Source organism: Columba livia, chromosome 3, assembly GCF_036013475.1.
Source record: "Columba livia isolate bColLiv1 breed racing homer chromosome 3, bColLiv1.pat.W.v2, whole genome shotgun sequence".
Classification (NCBI taxonomy): Eukaryota; Metazoa; Chordata; class Aves; order Columbiformes; family Columbidae; genus Columba; species Columba livia.
The window spans coordinates 31311146-31328338 of NC_088604.1; the positions used below are offsets into that span (position 1 = coordinate 31311146).

General features: G+C 39.2%; 1 protein-coding gene across 3 annotated transcripts in view; it reads left to right on the forward strand.

Annotated features, from left to right (window-relative positions):
- Positions 1–17193, forward strand: part of FAM135A (family with sequence similarity 135 member A) — a 90660-nt gene that overhangs the window by 5720 nt on the left and 67747 nt on the right. For 2 of the 3 annotated variants that reach the window (XM_065056238.1, XM_065056237.1), the window contains exon 2: positions 12492–12612. In XM_065056238.1, coding sequence (XP_064912310.1) covers positions 12536–12612 — 77 coding nt within the window. In that variant the 5' untranslated portion in view covers positions 12492–12535. Of the gene's footprint in view, positions 1–8678; positions 8765–12491; positions 12613–17193 lie in introns of all 3 variants that reach the window. The other variant, XM_065056239.1, reaches the window with a different exon arrangement.

The window sequence follows — 17193 nt, forward strand, 5'->3', positions numbered from 1 at the left end:
TAGTACTTTTAAACTACGGTATATATTGCTTGCCTGTCTATTTATATGTGGCCCATCTAGCTTTCTATAAATCCATATATATATATTTTTTTTTTAATTATTTTTTTTTTAAAGATTTTTCTGAGTGAACTACCAGCCATCAGATAATTCTAGGGCCTGTGGTTTCATGCACCTCTGACCCTAAACCCCTCACCTCAGTGAAATATTTCAGATCAAAATCTGCCAATGTATTGAGGATATTTGAAGTGCCACAACAATGAGGCATTGATAGTAGAAAACATACATTTTTCTGCTTTACATGTAAAACAGCAGGAAGGAAAAAAAACCTTCTAACTGTTGAGGTCAGTACAAGGCGTAAAGGTGGAGGTCAAGGCTTAGATCCCCAAGTTTGTGGCCGTTCTGTCAGTCTGGAGTGCTTTTTCTAATGAAAGCCCTTGCTGTTGGGCCAGAAGCTCTGAGCTGTCGGGTTTTAGCTTCTAATAATTTTACTTTGTGAATTCTTAAGATATGACCTCTTCTGTGGAAAGTACGTAGTGTGCCTCTGAAATTAATTTGAATGCCAGCTAATGCTACAGTTGTTTGATCTGAATTTGGGTTGATGACTAGAAGCTCTAATAGATTTATCCTGCCTTTTGACTTGTGAAAGGTGTAAAAGCTGGTAGAGTTTAGATGGAAAGATAAATTTTCATAGCTGATCAGTATGGTCAGCTGTCGGTTTGTCCTTCTCAGGTAGAACAGGAGGGAACAAAGACTTGTTTGAAAACAAACTAGCCTCTGATGCCTGTGGTTCCTGGTTGTTGGGCCTTTTCCCCCTAGATGTGTTGTGTTGTATTTAATAGGTGTTTTTGCTTGTTCTAGTTGTAGAAAATTTGAAAGCAGCATGTAAGGGATTTAATGATTACGAAACGTTAGTACAAGAATTTCTGACTAAATATGACAAGTAAATTGTAGGAGAAAAAGAGTGAACAAAAACTGTTCCATATAAAACATTGTCAAAAATTGTTTAAATAGTATTGGTGATGGTTCATGTTATTTAAAAAGTCAGTTTACTGCTTTGTTTTGATGTCACCCTTCAAGTCTGCCCATTGAAGCTACTGAAGGTGATCATTAGACTTGTTTTATTTTGAATGTGTTATTTCAGAACAGAGCTGTGTCATTTTAAGTTTGTGTCATTTTTTTTAGCAGCTTCTCACGCGTCAGTGTTGTTCTGTCAGTTAAATGCCACACGGGAAGGGGGAAGCCAGAGGGGCATAAAGCCTTCAAGCCGCAAAATAAACAAAAGCAAAATTTGAATTTGATAAGGTTGCTATATTTGTCTGTTTAATAGGGAGTCGTTAAGTAGCTTTTATTTTGGTGCTGTGGTGAGGGGGAAGCAAGACCGGCACTGTGAGGGCTGCAGAGCTCGAGTGGGTGCAGCGGTGGAGCGGGCTGTGGTGGCCATGGTGTCCCTGTCACTCTGCCCCCATGACAGGGAGTGGAAGAGACCTTCTTCAGCAAAAATAGATCCTATCCCCTGATGCTGGATCATGTCAGATGGTAACTCTGAGAGCAGAGCATGTTTCTGGGCCTGTTGGCGTGAAGAGCTGCTGGAAGCCGCTGGGCTTTCCAGCTTCCAGTGACTCCTCTGGGAAAGAAATGTCCCTAGTCTGGGTTGCCGGGGAGGGTTCCCAGGTGGATGGTTGCCTTCTTGGGAAGCCAGACCTGTGAGGAGGAGTAGGACATGCCGTGCCGAGCAGGGGAGAGGTTGGACTGGGCTGGTGCTTGTGCTCTGGGGCTGCGTTGTTCTCTGGAGGGGGAGAAGTGCTGTCTCCTTCCTCTTTCAGCTTTCAAACTGAATGTAAGGGAGGAGTGGAGGGTATTTTACCTCAGGAATGGCTGTGAGAGGGGGTAGTTGCTCTCACCCTGTTGCTTAAACCTCTTTGTTTTGCTGCATCAGGGCTGTGGCTTGAGGAGAGGAGTGCGCTGAGAGGACAGCCAGCCAGAGCAACCCGTGTGTGCTGCTGCTGCTTGCCTTCCCTTCCCCATCCCTGCAATCGCACTGCTATTTGTGGAGCTGTGCTTTGAAGCAGGATAAGGAAGTGATCTGATCAAGCCCTGCAAAAATAGATTATTCTAAGATGGTAACTAATACATTTTAAAATGCTGTCCCACGAGCACTGTGTTGGCAGTGTTGAGGGGGCGATGTACTGATGCTGTGAAGATGGGAACAAGCACCTTGGGGCAGAAACTCCTGAAGCTGTTGCTGATGTGGAAGACTTCGTGTAGTTTCACAGGCAAAGTTGGATTAAATTCTTGCTGTGCCCTTGCTCACTTCTTCAGGGTTAGATGTTAATATCGGCATACTCTTTCAGAGGTATCCATGCAGCTGTTCGGGGAGCCAGGCTGTATTTAACTCACGGAAGTGTTGCAGTTTAAATAAAAAACAACCCAAAATTTACAAAGTAATGTCCAAAGTACCTGTCAAGGTTTGTTTTGGTGGTGGTGGGTTTTTTGCCCCCCACAACTGGCAGCACAGTTGCAGAGTTGGCTGTTTGTGGGGAGGGTGGGAGCAAGTCTCCGAGGGTAGCAGAGGGAAATCCTTTAAAGACTTTGCTGCTGATAATACGTCATACGCTATTTTCTCACGGTGCTTAGTGATATCCATTCTTCCTATAGCATATATGCTGAGCTCTGCTCAGTTTGTTAAAGCTACCACTACAGTTGCCCATATCTGCTAATAACTGTCTTCTTTACTTGACACTTGTTTTTTCAGAAACTTGTTTTGCTGAGTGCCAGTCAAAAAGCACACACAATACTGTACGTACTGTGTTTAGTCCCTTCTCTTCTAAATAAGGTAAAGGGAAACAGGGAGTGTTTTAATTTTATTTTGGTGGTGTTTGTTTGTTTCATTGTTTTTTGCGAGGGCTGGTTTTGTGGTGTGTGGTTTTTTGTTTTGTTTTTTGCTAGTAGCTGTTGGGTCAGATTTGGTTTGCTTTAGGCCTCACTGATAGAAAAGAGACTAGGGGACATCAAGGACAGAGCATTAAAATCCAGTGCTTGGCTGGTTGGGTAATAGCTAAGTGAACTTAAAATGTTAGATGTTTCGACCTAGTGCTCTTAGATTTAGAGGAGAGCAGGAGATAAGTTGCTGAAGGTGCCACCCGAGTTCACAGAGGTATGGCTTTTCCTTACCTGGTCAGTATGAAGATAAACAAGCAGTGAGAACTTAGTCTTACACTAAAGTGACACGTAGGTGATTGTTTGCTACAATAATGTTTTTGGAAAGCTTTAATGCACATTCTGAAGTTCTTTCCCATGACCACATTAGGTAGTTACTTGCAATGGCAGTCTGCTTAATTGTCTTTCAATTTTATACTTGTCATACAACCATAACAAAATTGCGCTTTGTACTAGAATAATATGACTTTGACTATAAAATTAATGCATGCTTTGTGTAACAGAAATGTTGCAGGGAGGATGTTAGAAGACCTGTGATCAGAAAATCTTTAACAAAGGAAGAACAAAATAAGAATCCATGACAGTTCTTTAGCAGGTATTGAATGAAGGCAGTGGACAGAAATTCTGAGAAGGTGAAAACAATGTCTTATGTTTCCAGAGTTTCTAGGTTTGGGGATTTTTTGCATTGAAAATTGAAGAATCAAACCTGAATTTATGTGCTATAATGCTTGTCTCAATTTGTTTTCTTAAAGTGGTAGGAAACTAGAAGCCAAACCACAAGGAAAAAAGTGAAATCAATTATTATGTTTTTAAAGATGTAGAACTTAGTTAGCCCCAAATCAGCTAACTTTATATGAAGTTATTAACATTAGGTGTTGAAAAATAAAATAGGCTTTGATACAGTACTCCCATGTGTTTCTAAAATAACTGATATCCATATGAAAGTCATAGTGGAGTCACTGTTTTTCCATGTTGGCCCATCCAAGCTATCACCACAGATGACAGTAGTGTAGGAGCTACCAAGGAAGTGGTTTTGTGACCACTGGTCCTAGGTCAGATTTACTATCAGATTATCTCCTAATGTAACTTTGATCAGTCAGGCAAACTATCACATTTCTTAAGTTAATAAGAGTACATGATATATCATTTGCGCTGACTTAATGCCTACTGTGGGAGGAAAAACAGTAACTGCTTGGCATAAAGCCTTCCAGTACAAAATCAACCTATCAAATCTAAACTGTATTTATTGTCCTGTCAAGCCATGACCTCAGAGCAGATATTGGAACAATGACTCAACTCTGTAAATTGTACTCTGTTTTATTTGCAGAGGACAATAATGTGGAATTACTACTTATGAAAAATAATTTACCGAGCATGTACAGTTAGATTTATTTTTCATTTCTTTTGAAATAAAAGCTTTATTTTTTGACAATAAGTTTGCTTGGAGTGGAAGAGAAGTCGCAACAGCTTTCTTTTGGACACTCTTCTGATTCATAAAATATGGCAGAGTAATGACATTAACAGTTATTGCAGACATTTTAACGCCAAATTCATCCATCTCTGTGAGAGTTGCTTTTAATGACATTGCTCGAGACGTCGAATTCAAAGAGATATCTCTTTCTTCCTTTTTATAAGTAGGAAAGTGGAGTATGTTTTAAGTACCCTAAAATAGACCCTTAATATTTTATGAAGAACCTATTCAGTTGAGCAGAGTCAAATTATTTTAGTAAGGTTCCATCTCCTACTTCATTAGTTCTTACCTGGTGCATCCTTCATAAATTCTTGAGATTATGAGGTGAGTGTATTAAGTTGTGCAATTTGTTCTTTAAGCCAGAATACTACATCTTGCAATGTGTGTATATATATATATATATGTGTGTGTGTGTGTATATATGTGTATATATATATATATATATGTGTGTGAGATCATTATATGCTTTTTATGTAAAGTTCCAGAAGACTTTTAATGAAGTATTTAGCGCAAGCACTGAATTTTTCTTTTTTGCCTCTATTGCTCTTCTGAATCAACTGTTAGGAAAAGATTGATTGCATTAATTGAAAATGATAAGAAAAATAAGTAATTAATTCATTTATAGATATATTTCTAGATATATTACTTCTGCTTTATTGAGAGGTATTTATCTTTACTTCGATCAAAATTAAGGTGGCTTGATGGTGAAAGGACAGCCTAACTGCTCATTTACACTGTCCACTTTCATTGGTTGTTAGCATGAGTGAATAGTAGTATTTGGTTCATTTTTCTCAGCTGGTACATGGGACCAAAGTGGGACAAAGAGCTGGCGTAATGTGGTAGCACATACCCTGAACTGCTGCTACTTTTCATCAGAATGCTGCATTTTGCTGCTGCTGACTCAAAGGCAGTCACATTTATGCCAGTTATTTCATACACTTTTAAACATAACTTTTAAAATGTGAGTAGTTTTTTTTCTTTGTTTGTTTTTATTTTGTGTGGTTTTTTTTTTTTTTTTTTTTTTCTTAGGGGAACTCTTTGTAAAAGGCAAATAAAACATTCAGTTTGTTTTGCTCATGTTTTGTTTCCTCTTCTCTTTCTTTGCAAATAACTGTTGAAACCATTGCTCAATTCAGGCTAATGTGGAAGAGGAGAAGGGCTCGCAAATACGAAGTTTTTGTTTAGTAAATTGGTGTCTGAAGAGAGAAGACACTGAAGATAATGCCCTTACTGGGAGGAAAAATACAGAAGCCAGCTAGCATGGGGTTGGTTTTGCAGCAGCAGGCTGGTTGCTGTGGTTATAGCTTCATCGTACCTGTGGAATGTGCGATCTTTTTAAGGGGCCATAAAAGGTAGGGGCTTATCGTGGTGGAAGGAGAAAGGCATAGCGGTAGGAAAGCAAGTCTTTAATGGTCCTACTCACAGAACTTTTCATGTTAAACTTTTTAATGAGGAAGCTTAGAAGTAACATGTCATTTTTCAGACTGACAAAGACCAATGCTAGGGTAGAAGGGAATAAGCCTAATGTTCATGATGAATTATTGTATCACATACACAGTCTATTAATAGGGGAGAAGAAAAGAAAATGCAACATATTAATGACTTCCATGCTCAGTGGGAATAATCAAGTTGTCAGCTCAAAGTAGTGAGTATGTTGTTTTTATCAGTGTGCTGCATAGAGGACAAGGTATTTGTGCTAAATTTAAAGCAAAAAGTGGGAAAATTTGAATTTTAATGCTTGATTAAGCTGGTTGTTTATCTAGCCCATTAAAATGTCATAGATATCTTGCATTAGCTTTATTAGAAATGGTGAATCAAACCTTGTAATGGCTGTCTGGGAAGTAGTGTGGGCTTAGAGAATGAGGTAAGAGGAAAATTGTAATAGCTGAGTTTTGTCCTGAGCCCATGAAATTAGGTCATTGTTTATAACTATATTTAAGTAAATGTGGTTATTTATATTAATATGATTATTTATAACTGTGAAGCTTTAAAAATAATTAATAATTCCTGATATAAAGCAATCTATTTTGTTGTCTTTTTCTGAGGTGGTCATGTTGGTTTTTTAAAATTAGGATAATGAATCAAATAAGGTGTCCTAAATGCCTCCACTTAAGGGCTCTGTTTGTTTGTTTCCTTGTTTTACAACGTGATGAATATGCAATCCTACATCAAATTAGCATTTCTTTTCTACCCCTTCACCTTTTTAATTATGGAGAGACATGTTTTATTTGTAGTGCTAGGAAATTCTAGTCTTCAGCCAGAACACTGTGATAGCAAACGTGGCACAGCTGCAAAAGGATTTCAAAGGCAGACAGGAGGGTTCTACTTGATGCAGTAGTCCAGGCTTTCTCTGCAGGGGATGCAGAGAGGGAGGTGAAATGATCAAAATAACAGGCTGGTTCTTTGCAGCAACATGCTGAACTAATACATGCAGTGAATTATGCTTTCTCAGACTCAACGGTAATTAAAAGAGGATATTAGCTTGGATGAGTTTTGGCTGTATGGATAGATGAGACATATTTCTAGTCACATGCAGAAAAATTTGGCAAGTCTTATGCATGGTCTTGCCAAAGTCTATGAGAACCCAGAGAAAATGAAATGGAAAATACTGTCTAGGTTTACAGTCAGATTGTGCTATTGTGCACACTCAGAAAGCAGGCATTAGGAATAGCCATGCAGGTCAAGTCAAGAACTCCGTTTTTGCCACATTGAGTTTCAGCTGAAGGCTGTGTCCAAGAAACAGCTAAAATTGGAATTGAAGACAGTTCTCAGGTGGGGGACAAACCTGTGACTCAGCGGCACAGAGATAGATGGTGGCTGAATTTGTGTTGGCAGCTGTTGGTTCTCTGAGCATCAAGGAGAAGAGGATGGGGGGAAAAAAGGTCAGGGATGGAGGTATGCAAAGCTTCTACAGCAAATCAGAAGAAAAAAATTATCTGTGTTAAATGAGCAACTAGAAGAAAGCTGGAAGTAAATGAACATTTTGTTGTATTTTTATTTGTAGGATTCACTATTTTTGCTTTTGACTTTCACTGAATATAAAATCCTAAATATAAGGCTAGAAGAAGTTCAACTAATAATTTTATGTGTTTTCTTTCTTTGTTTTAAAGAAGAACTTAGTCCTTTTTAGAAGAGAACTGGTATGACACAGGCCGTATTGTGTCATTATACAAATAAAATAAATGTCAGTGCCATTTTGATGTGATGCTATGATATCAACATTTTACCGGGGCATTATTGATAATATGTGGTAACAAGGATGTATATCAAACATGTTTTTAAAAGTTCCAGATTTTTTTTATGCTCTAATTTCTCTCTTCTCTCTCAAGCTAAGGCAAAACCAGTTTAGTTTCGTGTCTTGCCTGCAGGAGCTGTGACAGATTTTGTGTTTGTATTTCTGTGAAACATGCTACAGAAAGGATATAAAGTTTCTCTACGAAGGGATAACTAACCATTCTCTTCATGTCTGAAATCAAAAGGTCATCTGATAAAAGGGAGACTGTGGTTATTGTTTAGGGTATTTTTAAAAAATACCCCGATGTTTAAGAATACAGGGAAGAGAGACTGATTCTTAACAGTTTTAAGGCAGTGGTCTAGCAGGAGCTTCAAGAAGAGTTTCAGAATATTAGGTGGTATTGACTCACCTATACCATTTGCTCTAAGAATATGGATTCTTGGACTTAGGGCTCTCCCCTTTGTCCCCTGAATTTTGTCTCCTGAGGGGAAGGGACATGAGATTTACCAGGAGAATTTAGTCTGCCCTGTTCTTGTAAATTGTCTCCTCTCTGGTAGCTGTGTAGGACTGTGTGGGGGCATGAGCTGTATTTGATGACTCAGGCCAGAATATCCTCCCACCTCCTCATCGCTGTGTTGCTGCTGGTGAGCTGAAAGTCTCTCTGGAGATTGGGGCGGCTGGGGGCGTACTGAAGTCCTGTGGGACCTGGATTTTAGAATTCCTTGGTGAAGACAGGGATAGTTTGGCTGAACATGGCAACAGCAGCTTTGCCAGAGCATGGGCTTCGTGAGAAATTTTCGGTTTTTACCTTATTTTGGAAAAATACATGTCAGACTGCTACACTTGCCGAAAGCTGAAAACTGCAGTGCAGGAATGGAGGGGAGATTGGAGAATGCTGGTGGGAGGTACATGGATGACTGTTGGAGAGGACATGCTGGGGCTGTTATTAGGACATGGGAAAAGAGGGTAAAGAACACAAGTACTGAAAAGTTCTAGAGACTGCTCTAAGTAAAACTTTGTTTGTTTGTTTTTTAGTTCAAGCAGTATGTTTTTGACAGCAATAGCGAAGAACTGGAAGACGGGTTAATTAACGTACTAAAATGGAGTATTTTCCAGTGGAGGTAAGACATTCTTTGAATGTACTGTGGTTTTGTTTCTTAGCGTTGTCTTGCAATTCCCAGTACAAGTAGCTAGATTAATGGCACTGTTACACAAGCGTTTCTCTGAGAACAAAGCTGGTTTGGGAGGTTTCTGTACAACCTCCATCTGTCTTTTCATTGCACTCTCAGGTGCCCTGATGCAGCTGCGGTAAAGTATCACTAAAATGATGAGTTTAGAAAAAAACAGAATCAAGAAACATTTTTTCCTTGTGATAGTCTTTTAAAATCTGATATCCTGTGATCCGTTTTGTATCATGACCTGTGAAAAGATTAGTTTGGATAACTGAAGTGGGGTAATGTGGGGACAGCATGGACTGACCAGGTTATGAAGGAGAGTTTCCAGCTTAAGAAAATAAATAAATGCCCATAAGTGTGAAGGAAAGTAAAGTTTTGGCCCTCAGTATAGGATTAAGTGGATTTAACTAACATTTTAACTACTGGAGATGTTCGGTCTCAGTGCTTAAATATTTTTGAATATTGAATACATGTTTATATGCTGCATTAACCTCTTTTGCTCATATGGAGGGAGCTTCTACTGAAGGATTGTTTTACTTCGTACAGGCAAACAGAACAAACATGTGGTTCAGCTCAGTTTCTGAATGCTAGTTATATGCTTTAAAATACAACAACAAACTTATTAAATGTCCAGAACTCATTTTAACACTTAATATCATTGAAGTTAGTGAAGTTTAGCTGAAAATTTTAATGGAATCTATACAAATAAATCTACGTAAGTTTAACTTTTTTTTTTTTGTTGGCTTTTTTATGATTAGCATACCAAAAAATAAAGACATCGTCCAAGTTTGAGTTTCTTCTTTAAAATATTTAATCACTGCATAACACTTTCTAATATATAGTTGAAAGAACACAGTTTTCCATTGTACTAATATGAAGGACTTTGACAGAAAGGTAGTGATTTGGTTTATGCCAGCCCAAGGCAGGGAATGTTCCTGCTCACCCAGGTTAAGGTGCTCGTGGAACAAGCTGATGCTTGGCAAAGAAAAAGCTGTTCTCAAAGGTTGGCTGACAGGCTGCAGTCCCTGCCGTGGCAGGCAGCAGCGTGTTCTGGGTGCACCACTTTGAGAACTGTGGCTCAACATTTCTCACTGGCTTAGCAGTTGAGACTGGTGCAAGGCATGGGTGCTGCTTTTCCAAATATTGGTAATTGGATGAGGGCTGTGTTACTGGATTAAAACTCGTGGCGCTGTGTCGTGCAGGCCTGTGGTTGCTGGGCCCTGTGTTTGGTCCACAGGGGTTGCAAGCCCAGGTGGTTTGTAGTGGGCTGATTGGGGATGCTCAGTCAGCTCAACAGAGGAGCAGGGGAGTCGCCTCAGCTGGAGCCATATTACACAGAATAGAAATATCACAGGTCCACTGGACAGCTCTTTGGGCTTTTTTTGTTGAATTAAGTCATTTATAAAATAGACCTTTGAACTTGTCTAATTGGACTAGTTCTGGATTGTTCTGAGTTTTCCTCCTGAAGACTTGAGAAACCCTGAAGCATTTGGGAGTGGCTGCTTGGCCCAACAACTCCTGCAGGAACAGTTTTCTCTTCTCTTCTCTTCTCTTCTCTTCTCTTCTCTTCTCTTCTCTTCTCTTCTCTTCTCTTCTCTTCTCTTCTCTTCTCTTCTCTTCTCTTCTCTTCTCTTCTCTTCTCTTCTCTTCTCTTCTCTTCTCTTCTCTTCTCTTCTCTTCTCTTCTCTTTTCTTCTCTTCTCTTTAGTGGAGGCAAACTTTTGAGGGACATAGAAGTACTCACTGAACTGGGGAGTCAGAGGCATTTGATACCTTCCTCACTTAAAAATGGAGTTTCATCAAAATACAAGCTGCATGAGACTGCCCCATGGCATCCTTTGTCTGTTTAAATCCTTTTTCTTTTTCCTAGGTGTTTTAAAATGGGTTCCTTTCTGAGGTGTTGTACAGTTTTGTCACAGATTTAATGCACAGCCCTCAAGATTTGTTGCCCGGTAGCCAAGGGTCATAAGAGACCTAGGATCCCTGAATCCCTGCTCAGTGTCAGGCCAGGTTCCATTTGCAGAAGGTGTGCTTGCATCTCGGTAGGTGATGCACATGTGATAATGCAGTATGGTAACCGCAAAGAATTAGAGTGCAGAAGTGCTTCATTCTAGCTTTAAAGACCGCGGAGGACATCCCTACACAATCCTATAGAAAAGCACTGGAAGAGGAATTTATTGCAAAGCCCTGTAGGTTATCAGTGACAGTCCTAGCACTGAATACTATAGCAAAACTTGTGGCATCATTCAATTAATCTGTTGGAGTCCCTTGATTGAAATTTGAATGAACACAGGATTTTTACACAAACTGGGTTAATTGCATCGTCTAGATGCTGTAGTTTTGATCTTACAGTAGGGGCCCTTGATCTGAGTTCTTCATATTGTCATAACTCATCTTCAGAAGCAGAATTCCTCTTTCCCTGTTCCATTACTTCAGTAACATACTGTTTCTGTGTTTCTGCAAAGTGCGTGCTGTTAAACGAACATCAGAATTAACTTATTGTTTATAGTTAAAAATCTAGACCTGTACTATGGTGCTTGAAGCCTTCCAGCTCCTCTAGGGTGAGTACAGAAAAGTAAATATTACCTTGAGTCATATGCCAAGATAATTTAGTTGGTAGGCTCCAGGTAGCCCCTAAGGGCAACTTCACTTTCAAGTCACAGATCCTGGCTTTGTGGATGACTTTCTGTATTTTTTTTTTGTCAGCTACACTGTTTCTGTCTCATTCAGAATGCCTGCTTCACAAACACCCAAATGCAGGATCAAGATTTTAGAAACAAAAACATCCCATAATCCATTCAGGCTGCAGGCAAGCTGGCGTTTTTATATTTATTGTTTCTGCATTAGACCCAGAAGATGGTCTAATGTGCATGAAAGATAGCCTGGTTTAGTTTTTTTGGTTTGTTTATTCCTCAAACCAGACAGTGCTTGCAGGAACTGGGAAGTTTGAAGACAAGTGTTTGTGGAATGTATAGTCTATTTTATTAATCAAGGTGATATTGTTGAAGGAAAAACACCAGAACTCAGTAAAGTCTGTAGGGTTTTAATTTAAGTATCAGCAGGCAGTTGTAAATTAGCTGGAAGGTGCCAGTCTGTGGCTGTGAAGAAACCAGGGAGAATTAACACTTTACAGCTAACGAAGATTGACTAAAAATAGGCATGTTACCTTCTTTAACTCCCGCCTCCCCTCTAGAATCCCTCCATCTATAGCCCTAAATGACCTGGTTGGGCACTTTCTCTGCACTGTCTGCCTACACTGTAATTCAGCTCTCCCTGCCCTGGTGTGAGAGTTGAGTTACTACCGCCTGCACCATCATTCTGCTTTGACAAGGGCTGGAAGCAGACCATGCTCTTTTTCTCCTTGTCGGCAGTATTTTTCCCTCTCTTCAGCCAAGTACCAGAGCAGAGCTGCAGTACGGAGGTTCAGTAAGTGCCAGGATTGTATTATGCTGATGGTGTGCTGTCATACTTCTCTGATAGCATTTGAATCTTCTACAACAAAGACAGAAGTTATTGTGGGCAGGATTTGGTACATCCTATATTATTCTTTACCCCAGGCCCTGTATATTTAAAGAAGCTGTGCAAAATCGTGTATAGTGTTGTGCTTTTTAAGGACCAGACAGACAATATCGCCAGCTTGTGTGCTAAAAAGTTTGTTTTCTGTTTGTTTTCAGTAACTAAGGTGCTGACAAGTTTTGACTTCTTCATCCTCATAAACATGAGTGAAGTTCAGGCTATGGTAGAATTCTCCGTGGAGCTCCACAAATTCTTCAATGTGGATTTGTTTCAAAGAGGGTAGGTAGTGCATTCTATCAGACTTTACTATGGTGGATGATTGATGTTGGGAAGACCTTACTGGGTATTGTCATGTAGTGTTGCTTGATGTATTATTGACTGTTTTTATAGAGATGTGAAAGAATTTTATTCCTTATTGGAAAGGCATATATATTTTAGGAATTGAAATTAAATACTCAAATAATTTGGCCTAAAATTTAAGTTGTAATAAAATATTTTTGTCTAATTGGAGGAGAGGGAAGCTCTGTATATTTGGAAAGTAGATTATATTCTTATCCAGGCCTTTACACTTTCGTACCTTATTTCTGTAATCCCTTTTTTTGAAATATAAGTGTTCTCTTGAATCTTTTAAAAACATGGCTGCCCCAATTAACTTATTAGTTTATCAATTTGGCAGTGGAGAACTTCACCAGCTTCTCTCCTCCTCACACCGTGCTGTGCCTCCACAGTTACAGAAAACTCCATACTGCCTCATTAGACCTATCCAACCTCCTCTTGCTCTACCTGGTCTCTGTAGAAGGCTTTTTCACATTCCTTCATTTGATATTACCTGATTGTCCCTAGATTACTTTCTAAGGTGCACCTTTCCCAAGGCTACAAAGGAAATAATTCTTTGTAGCTTATTTTCAAGTTATTAAAGGTTATCAGTCATCTAGTGTTGTGATACATGGTCCGTCAGATTACAGTAAAAATACATTTCAGTGTTGTGGTTCTTATGATGTTTGCTTTAGATAAATCTGGTTGAGGCTGTGAGGAACAACATATATATCAGTGTTCATTTATGATAGCTCCTTTTTTCAAACCATTGTAGAATATCTTTCATTAGAAACAGCAATAAGGAAGTACATTCTTGTTTTTAACCTTCACATAGTTCAAGACAGGTGGGGGTGGTTATTTTTGGAAGGGTTGGTTTTGTTGTCATTTTGACAAGGTGAGTTGATAAAGGTTAAGTAACAGGAAAGTTTCCCTGCTTTGGGTTGGATATAGTTCCTCCAGTTTGTATTAACCCTCTGAGGTAGATATTTTGGGGAAGAGTGATACAAAAAAAAGGTAGGATTGGGAAGGAGCTCAGGAGAAAGAGGCATAACATACTGTTATAAAACGTCTTGGCTATCTAGCCTCTATCCTTGCTGTGTTACTGTTGATTTTCATCTATATTTTATTATTAAAGTTAGCTTTTCTCTAAATTTGACCTGAAGCTGGTACTGACAGAAGTGATTACCTGTTGTGCTTGCTACCATTTGCAGTCAAAGTATATGCAACAAACTATGTCCCTTTTTAAGGGAAAATAATAATTTCACTCTTTATTGGAAGAGGAGGAGTAAAGGCTTAAGAGTTTTGGGAAAACACTGAGACTATTCTAATTACTTCAAACAAAGAGGCACCATCTGTTGAACTGTGGCTTTTTTAAGCTCTGAAATCAGTGGGGAAGGAGAGGGTAAAATATGGCAGCACGTTACCCTAATAGAGAAGAGCCTGAAAAGAAGAAAAGTCTTTTGGTTGTTTTAACTTTACAATTTAAATGATTCCTTGGAAATGTAGTTGCGAAGCAAAGCACATCAGTATAATTACCAGTGCTCTACTTGGCATGTTTCTTTTTAGCTTACTCTTTAAAAAGCAGTAAATTCATCGGGCAAGTTCAGAGAGGTGAAATGCTGACATAATGAGAAAAGTGACATGAGTACATACTACCTCTCTGGTTTCAAGCTGAACCTTTAACTCTGGGTGTGTTCCCTTAGAAAGCAGTTTTAGGAAGGAGAGGGAATTTCCAGAATAATTTGAAAAACTGGTTAGTGTGACTATTGCGATCATTTCTGTTGGGTATGTTCTAGTATTTTTCTAGGGACACGTCTTTGTATTTATTTGAGGTGAGATGAAATATTTACATTGCTGGAGGTGCTCTTGGAGGGTGGATCGAATCAGCAGAAAAGGAAATCTTTAGTTTCATTGTTGGCCTCCTGTTTTTGAGCTACCACTGTGTTTAGCATGGTTTCTCTCTCCAAAAGTCAGATATAGAATTGATTGTATTCTGGGTTTCTTTGGGATTGTGTGTATTCATGCCTACCCAGTTAAGATTACCTGTGTCATGGTGTTAGAAGCACTATGACCTTCTGAATTGTGCAAAATAAAATGTCATCTGTTACAAGTAATCACAATTTGTAGCACATTTGCCTCCCTGCACCTTTCTGTAGAGTCCACATATCCCAATATCCAATCAAAACCATTATTATTTCTTCCTGGTTTTATAACTATTTGAAGAAATGTGCCAGCTATTGCATCCAGCTATAACATGTTTTCTTGGATCTGTATCTTTAGTGGCACTATTGACAGAAGCACTTATGACTGTGTTTTCACTAACAATTAATTTGGTGCTTTAGGAATTAATTACTAGAAGCAGCATTGATGTCCCTATATGTATGTGGTTCCAGGGTTACTTCAGACTAGAATTAATCTTGTCCTCTGGACCAGATGTTTTGCATTGTGAGTGTATTTTGAAGTTGTTCATGCCAGTAATTGGTTCAAACCTTTTTGTGCCCCTGGGGGTTCAAGAGCATTTTGTGACATGTAGGTCAGAGCCTGTGGTTTAGCTTTCTTCAGGAGACATCAGGTTATATACCTGGAAAGCTTTCAGTGAAGTGAACCATCATGCAGCAAAACAGGGTCATTGGGGAAGGTGCATCAAAACCACTCTGCTGATGTAAACCGGTAGTGCAGAACTCAGCTGAAATTTCTCATAGTATTTCACCCAAGATTAAATATACCTGAAGGTCCTGTGACAGACTCACTGTTATAACCACATTATTCTCCTAACTGACCCTGTGAAGCAGACTGATTATTTTCTTTTAATTTAGAGAACTGTTATTATTCCAAGCAAGGAGATAGACACAGAGCAAACACTTCGTTGTAATACTTGATACTTGTTTGTATGTGTAGCTCACTGCTGCTCATGCGGTTCAAAAATGGGTTGTACTGAAGTCTGTGGTGATGTTGGTGATTAGCTTCTTCTGAAAGTTGGCCTGTAGCTGTAAGTCACAGAGGTATATAGTATAGTTAAAGAACAGTTAAGTAGTATCCTTATCTGATACAGTTGTTTCATTATATTTTCTTACAACTCTGTGCCACTTGCTTAAAATTCAGCTTGCTCAAGATAGCTCTGTTGGTTTATTTTAATCTGTTGTTAGACTCAAATAAGGCTTTGCATAATTATCCTTTTTGAACTACTGGGGTGTGATTAAGGGAATTTTTTCTCAAACAGTGATTGATCTGTGAGTATTGTGTGACAAAATGAGTAAAAGAAATGTAATTGTTTGAGACCTGAGAGAATGATGGTTTGAGATAGCAAGGCTGCAGGCTGTTTTGTCATCTTAGCTCATAAAAGCTGCAGTTAGATTTGGGCTCTGTAGTGCTGATCTATTATAAATACAAAGGGAAACAACGTAACTTGAGTGAAGTGTGGACTGCAGAAGCGGAGAATGAGTTGAGTGGAAAACTGGTTGGGTGGCTGGTTGCAAAAAGTCCTCGGTGGTGCAGAGTCCAACTTGCAGCTGGTGACTGGTTGATACCGGGTCCGTACTGTTTAGTGTTTTGATGAACAACCTGGATGATGAGACAGAGTGCCTTCTCAGCAAGTTTTTGAGAGGCGACAAATTACACAGAGTGGTTAGACATGCTGGAGAACAGAGATGCTCTGTGGAGGAATCTAGGCAAACTGGACAACTGGGTTGATAGGATACTCAAGGGCAAGTGCAAATCGTCCAGATGGGGTTGAGTAACGCTGTGTGTCAGTGCAGACTGTCTAGAAAGCACCTTTGCGAAAAAAGCACCTGATAGTCCTGGTGGACAACAGGTTAAACATGAGCAGCAGGGTGTTGTGGCAGAAGGAGACCAGTTGTATGTGGAGCTGTAATAGCCAGAGTGTAGCAGCAGGCATAGTTTGGAAAAGCAAATCTTTCCTCTGTTATGCTGCCCAACTCCTACCAGTGGCTTAGCACTGGTGTCAGGCTGTGTTTCCCACTTTGTTTTCAAACCAGGATGCTCATCTTTCCATACTGATTTTTCCTCTTCAAAAAGTCTGCAAAATAGGTGATCAATATATTTACATTTTTGAGATACAGGATTTCTCTGTGATGAAAGTCACTGACCAGAATCTGTGATTTCTGGACATGTGCGGTCAGTTTTATATTACTTCCTGTGTCGGAGATGAGGAGAAGTAATTTTTATCTGTTTGGCCAATATCTCTGGACAAAAGCTGTTTCCTGAAATCATTTTTTGCCACACCAACAACTACTGTATCGGTGTCACTGTGCCTCCATATTTATATGTCCATTCACATGTTGTCTCTTATTTTGCTAAGTCCTTTAGCATAAGGATTTATTACTGTAGGCCTGTTCTGCCTACATATAATAATCATTATAAGAATAACCTTTTAATACTTTGTGAAAAATCATGTTCCAGGTAACGGAAATGAAAATTAGTTTCAAATGTAGAACAGATGACAATGTTCTCATGAACACTTAGGGCATCACATTCTTGTTTTTTCTAGTGGTGATGTTATCACCTCTAGATAGGCAGTTCAAATAT